The sequence below is a fragment of the Salvelinus sp. IW2-2015 genome, linkage group LG33, assembly GCF_002910315.2.
Source record: "Salvelinus sp. IW2-2015 linkage group LG33, ASM291031v2, whole genome shotgun sequence".
NCBI classification, from domain to species: Eukaryota; Metazoa; Chordata; class Actinopteri; order Salmoniformes; family Salmonidae; genus Salvelinus; species Salvelinus sp. IW2-2015.
In genome coordinates, this window is record NC_036872.1 from 36,600,058 (window position 1) to 36,607,337 (window position 7,280).

General features: G+C 43.3%; 1 protein-coding gene across 1 annotated transcript in view; it reads right to left on the minus strand.

Moving 5' to 3' along the window:
- LOC111958203 (nitric oxide synthase 1-like) overlaps nt 1–7,280 on the minus strand; it is an 86,718-nt gene that overhangs the window by 69,705 nt on the left and 9,733 nt on the right. Inside the window, 1 exon segment of the mRNA XM_023979405.2 lies at nt 4,024–4,161. Within this exon segment, the coding sequence (XP_023835173.1) occupies nt 4,024–4,161 (138 nt within the window).

Here is a 7,280-nt window from a genome sequence, read left to right on the forward strand (position 1 = left end):
GTGGCTGAGCTTTTTAGACGTTTCCACTTCATAATAGCAGCACTTTGACACCGTTAACCGGGGCAGCGCTAGCAGGGCAGAAATTTGACAAACTGACTTGTTGGAAAGGTGGCATCCTCTGAATATGCCACGTTGAAAGTCACTGAGCTCTTCAGTAAGTCCATTCTAGTACCGAAGTTTGACTATAGAGATTGCATGGCTATGTGATCGATTTTATACAACTATCAGTAACGGGTGTCGCTGAAATAGCCGAATCCATTAATTTGACGGGGTGTCCACATACTTTTGTATATATAGTGTATATACAGTCATTCGGAAAGTATCCCTTCCCTTTATCCACATTTTGTTACGTTACAGCTTTATTCTAAAATGGATTTAAAAAATGTAAATCCTCATTAATCTACACACAATACCCCAGGTTTTTACAATTGCTATGAGACTCGAAATTGAGCTCAGGTGAAATTCTGTTTCCATTGATAATCCTTGAGATGTTTCGGCAACTTGACTGGAGTCCACCTGTCGTAAATTCAATTGATTGGACATTATTTGGAAAGGCATAAACCTGTCTATATAAGTCCCCACAGTTGACAGTGCATATCAGAGAAAAAAACGAGTCATGAGGTCGAAGGAATTGTCCGTAGAGCTCCGAGACAGGATTGTGTCGAGGCACAGATCTGGGGAAGGGTACCAAAACATTTCTGCAGCACTGAAGGTCCCCAAGAACACAGTGGCCTCCATCATTCTGAAATGGAAGAAGTTTGGAACCACCAAGACTCTTTCTAGAGCTGGCCGCCCGACCAAACTGAGCAATCGGGGAGAAGGGCCTTGATCAGGGAGGTGACCAAGGACCCAATGGTCACTTTGACAGAGCTCCAGAGTTCCTCTGTGGAGATGGGACAACCTTCCATAAGGACAACAATCTCTGCAGCACTCCACCAATCAGTCCTTCATGGTAGAGTGGCCAGACAGAAGCCACTCCTCAGTAAAAGGCACATGACAGCCCACTTGGAGTGCTGTGGGGATGTTTTTCAGCAGCAGGGACTGGGACACTGGATCGAGGGAAAGATGAACGGAGCAAAGTACAGAGAGATCCTTGATGAAAACCTGCTCCAGAGCGCTCAGGACCTCAGACTGGGGCGAAGGTTGACCTTCCAACAGGACAACGACCCTAAGCACACAGTCAAGACAACGCAGGAGTGGCTTTGGGACAAGTCTCTGAATGTCCTTGAGTGGCTCAGCCAGAGCCCATCCAACCTGACAGAGCTTGAGAGGATCTGCAGAGAAGAATGGGAGAAATTCCCCAAATACAGTTGTGCCAAGCTTAGCGTCATACCCAAGCAGACTCAATGCTGTAATCGCTACCAAAGGTGCTTCAACAAATTACTGAGTAAAGGGTCTGAATACTTACGTAAATGTAATATTCAATTTTTTTATTTTTAATAAATTAGATTACATTTCTAAAAACATGTTTTTGCTTTGTCATTATTGTGTATTGTGTTAAGATATCTGAGAGTTAGAGTCTAACAAAATGTTTAAAAGTCAATGGGTCTGAATGCTTTCCGAAGATACAGTGAGCGCCTAAAGTATTGGGACAGTGACACATTTTTTGCTGTTTTGGCTCAGTACTCCAGCACTTTGGATTTGAAATGATAACTATCAATTTAAAGTGCAGACTGTCCATTTTCATTTGAGGGTATATTCATCCATCGAGTGAACCGTTTAGAAATTACAGCACTTTTTGTACATAGTCCCCCCATTTTAGGGGACCAAAAGTATTTGAACAAATTCACTTATACGTATATTCAAGTAGTTTTGACTTTTCAAATTTGTGGGATGCATTTGTGCATCTGTAACTCACTCTAATCATTATTCACGTTTCATTCAGGAATATCTGTAATCATGGTAGCATCCACATTAATGTAGAAGTGTTAAGAAAAATAATTTCAAAACTTTTGGTCTATTAAAAAGGGGGACTATGTACCAAAAGTGCTGTAATTTCTTAACGATTAAATTAAAACGTCATTGTAATTGTATCATTTCAAATCCAAAGTGCTGGAGTCAAAACAACAACAAATGCGGCACTGTCCCAATAGTTTTTTGGAGCTCACTGTATGTATGGAGAGAGAAAGAGAGGGAGAGGGAGAGAGAGAGAGAGAGAAGAGAGAGAAGAGAGACACACAGAGAGACAGAGAGAGACAGAGAGAGAGACAGAGAGAGACAGACAGAGGGAGAGAGACAGAGAGATAGACAGAGAGAGAGACAGCGAGAGACAGAGACAGAGAGAGAGAGAGATAGACAGAGAGAGACAGAGACAGGGAGAGATAGACAGAGAGAGACAGACAGAAAGAGCCGAAGAGATGACAGATCGATGATAGACAGAGGAGAAGAGACAGCAAGAGAGAGACAGCGAGAAACAGAGGAGAGACAGAGAGAGACAGAGGAGAGAAGAGGGAGAGATAACAGAGAGGAGAAGGATGAGAGAGAAGATAGACAGTGGAGAGATGGAGAGAGAGACAGAGAGAGAGAGAGAGAGACACACAGAGAGACAGAGAGAGAACAGAGAGAGAGACAGCAGAGAGAGACAGAGAGGAGAGAGACAGAGAAGATAGACGAGAGAGAGACAGCGAGAGACAGAGACAGAGAGAGAGAGAGAATAGACAGAGAGAGACAAGACAGGAGAGATAGACAGAGAGAGAGACAGAGCGAGAGACAGAGAGAGACAGACAGAGGAGAGAGACAGAGAGATAGACAGAGAGAGAGAGCAGAGAAGAGAGACAGCGAGAAAACAGAGAGAGACAGAGACAAGAAGAGAGAGAGAGAGAGACAGAGAGAGACAGAGAGAGAGAGATAGAACAGTGGGAGAGACGGAGAGAGAGAAGAAGACACACAGAGAGAGAGAGAGAAGAGAAGAGAGAGGAGAGAGAGAGAAGACAGAAGAGTAGAGGAGAGAGAGAGAGAGAGAGAGAGAGGGAGAAGAGATGGAAAGAGAAAGAAAGAGAAAGGGTAAGAGAGAAAAGGAAAAAAGGGTGATGATGAACAGTGTTAAAAATAAAACAAAGGATTCACTCTTGCCTCAATACATCCGCTCGACATAAAGCTCTGGGCATTCATGCCACGCAGCTGTCCTTTATATGACTGAGAAAAACATAATTCTGTGATTTTTTATACATCTGAAGATGTGCTATTAGAGGCGAGGCACATTCATTGGGATGCATAGCAGGCTGTCGTCCGATAAGTCGCTGAAATAATTAGCTGGGCTCATGTTAAAAGACCAAGGCGACGGCTGCAGAGCTATCTGTGCAGATGGCTAAATGCTTAAGATGGGCAACTCATCATGAGGGGCCACAGTGGCTTGCTGGTATGCATCCCCACATCCATACCCACATCCGTACCCACACATGCAGTCAGAGTCGGCCCCAGCCTTTTGGGGGCCCTAAGTTACATTTTGCCATATGCTGGAGAGAAATGTTTACAGTTTTTAAGATTATATCTGAGTGAGAGTGACTAACAAAATCAATGGGGGCCCCCACAGTCGATAATTCAACCATGATTACTACAAGTTTAGATAGCTGGCTAGACTAACTTACCAATCTAAAACCTGCTGATATGGGCTAATTGAGGGACTGCTGATATGGGCTAATTAAGTGACTAAATTTGACTAAACTAAATTTCGAAATTGCACCTTGTGTATTCTAATTTTCTAACTCTCAACAGTAAGTTGAGACTCTGACGGAGTTCCTAAAAAATATATATTATTATAAATAAAGATATATTATCTGCTGTATTTGTAAGAAAAGGGCTAGATAAGTACACACTAATTTGATTAAATTAATTGTTTGATTGATTAGCTAATTGACTACTCAATTGATTGATGAGAGGAAGCCACTGTTGTACAGATGAGAAACCACACAGTCCCTTGACGGATTAATTGATTGGCTAATTGGTTAATGATTAACTCATTGACTGATTGATTGATGAGAAGAAGCCACTGTCTGCAGACGAGAAATAAAGTCCGTTCCGTACCTTACTAGAGCTGTGGTGTAGAGTGTCATTGTACGTGACTCCAGTCTCCACATTCTTGATCTTCATGAAGCGATGGCATTTGGATGGGCTGCCGTTCTGGAGAGCCTTGTTAGGGGAGATCCTCCCCTGGGCTGAAGGCTGGAGGGAAGAAACAGATGTTTAGGAGAATTCATACACTTTAGTCAGTAGACTAGCCCATAATGCTTCTACCAAGATGGCCGTCGAGCACACCTGACAGCGGCGGTTGGATACAAGAACTTTAGGTAGAGAGGGAAAAGGAGAGAGATATATAGAGACAGTCACAGAGAGAGATATAGAAACAGTCACATAGACAGAGATAGAGACGGTCACAGATATAGATAGATAGACAGTCACAGATATAGATAGATAGACAGTCACAGATATAGATAGATAGACAGTCACAGAGAAAGATAGAGAGACAGTCAAAGAGAGAGATAGACAGTCGCAGAGAGACAGAGATAGAAACAGTCACATAGAGAGATTCACAGAAATAGAGACAGACACAGAGATAGAGATAGAGACAGTCACAGAGAGAGCTAAAGAGACAGCCACAATGACAGATATAGAGACAGTCACAGTGAGAGAGACATAGAGACAGTCACAGAGAAAGAGACAGTCACAGTGAGAGAGATAGAGACAGTAACAAAGAGCAAGATAGACAGTCACAGTGACAGTCACAGTGAGAGCGATAAAGACAGTCACAGTGAGAGAGATAGTGAGAGTCACAGCGATAGACAGTCACAGAGACAGAGATAGTCACAGAGATTGAGCCAGTCACAGAGATAGCAACAGAGACAGTCACAGACAATCACAGAGAGAGAGAAAGACTCAGTGAGCATAGCCTTGCTATTGAGAAAGGCCGCCGTAGGCAGACATGGCTTTCAAGAGAAGACAGGCTATGTGCACACTGCCCACAAAATGAGGTGGAAACTGAGCTGCACTTCCTAACCTCCTGCCAAATGTATGAACATATTAGAGACACATATTTCCCTCAGATTACACAGATCCACAAAGAATTTGAAAACAAATAAAATGTTGATAAACTCGCATATCTATTGTGTGAAATACCAAAGTGCCATCACAGCAGCAAGATTTGTTACCTGTTGCCACAAGGAAAGGGCAACCAGTGAAGAACAAACACCCTTGTAAATACAACCCATATTTATGTTTATTTATTTTCCCTTTTTGTACTTGAACTATTTGCACATCGTTACAACACTGTATATATACATAATATGACGTTTTAAATGTCTCTATTCCTTTGGAACTTTGTACTGTTGTGTAATGTTTACTGTTCATTTTTTATTGTTTATTTCACTTTTGTTTATTATTTATTTCACATGCTTTGGCAATGTAACCATATGTTTCCCATGCCAATAAAGCCCTTTGAATTGAATTGAATTGATGCAGACAGTCACAGTGAGTGAGATATAGACAGTCACAGAGACAGAGATAGAGACAGAGTAGCATTATTTAGTATTTGCACAGCCTCCTACAGTACCATCTGAATGACAATTAGAGACAGTCCCCATCAGGTACAAAGGCAATCAGCAGCTTGAAACACTATAATTATTGACTGCTAATTGTCAGCTGTCTCAGTTTGTCTACTATGGCTCAGTTTAGACAGCCCAATTCTGATCTTTAATTCACTAATTGATCTTTTAACCAATCAGATCAGCTATGAAAAATATCTGATGTGATTGGTCAAAAGACCAATTAGTGGAAATAAGATAGGAATTAGGCAGCCTACGATGTGGTTATTGACTGATAATTGCTTGAATTAATGTAATTTAGCACCAGAGTTTGACTTTTGTTTTGAATTGATTCTATTTTTTAAGTACTCAGACCTCTCCATGTAACTTAACCTCAAATCAAAAAGAAATCAATACCACACCTTGTAATAGCTCTTATCATCATCTCTCAAGAAGACTTAATCAATCACACAGCCATGCATTCTCCACGCAGTGAAGGAGCCTCAAACAACAGGCAGAATTGTAGCGCTGACAGACTGAAAGCAAAAGGGTGAAACGTCAATCTATTGATATTTTCTAGAATAGGAGGGTGGACCTGTTTTAATTGATTTGATTCCTCACAGCGAGAATAGTAATTCTGTGTCCATAAGAAATGCTCACCCAGCCAGCCAGCCAGCCACCCAGCTCGCCAGCCAGCCATCCAGCCAGTCAGCCAGCCCGCCAGCCACCCAGACAGTCAGCCAGCCCGCCAACCACCCACCCAGACAGTCAGCCTGCCTGCCAGCCAACAGGTTTTCAGGAGGTAGGGCTTCCTTCGCGGGAGGTTCAGGAGGTATGGCTCACTTTCAAAGCAGGTTCAGGAGGTGAGGGCTTCTCCTTCGACGAGGTTCAGAGTTAGGGTCTTCCTTCGAGGCAGGTTCAAGAGGTAAGGCTCTCTCTCTCGAGGAGGTTCAGAGGTAGGGCTCTCCTTCGCGGGGATTCGGAGGTAATGGCTCATCCTCGTATTGGCAGGTTCAAGAGGTAGGTCTTCCTTCGAGGAGGTTCAAAGAGGTAGGGCTCTCCTTCGAGGCAGGTTCAGGAGGTATGGGCTCCTTCGAGGCAGGTTCAAGAGGTAGGGCTCTCCTTCGAGCAGGCATATACAGGAGTTGGGCTCTCCTTTGGGCAGAAGCAGCATAACCCCAGTGCCAGGAGTTCTCTTAGTCCTGCGTGCTTCTGCATTATTTATCGATAGTTCCAGAGGTTTGACAGTAATTCTCTATTATTCCCCTCATTCACATTGTTGCATACTCTTCACCTCTCGTTATCGTTCCTTTTTCTCTCTTTCTCTCTCTCTCTCACTCTCTCTCTCTTTCTCTTTTCTTTCTCTCTTTCTTTCTTGTCTCATTTCTTTCTCTCTTCTCTTTCTCTTTCTTCTTTCTCTTTCTCTTTCTCTTTTCTCTTTCTCTTCTTCTCTTCCCTTCCCACTCACACTTTAACGTGTTAATTTTCCTCATCTTGATTCATCTTGCTGTTTGACTATAGCGGTAATAGGCTCTCTCTTATTGTGCCTAGCTGCACAATAAGACTTTCTGTATTGGCCGACTGTTTGTATGCTGGCTGGCTGGGTGGCTGGCTGGGTGGGTGGTCGTGTTGGTGGCTGGCTGGTTTGTGTGGCTGGGCTGTGTCTGGCTGTGTTGTTGGCTGGTGTGTGTGGCTGTGGCTGCTGCTGGGTGGCTGGCTGGCGTGTGGCTGGCAGTGTTGTGTGGCTGGGCTGGGTGGCTGGAA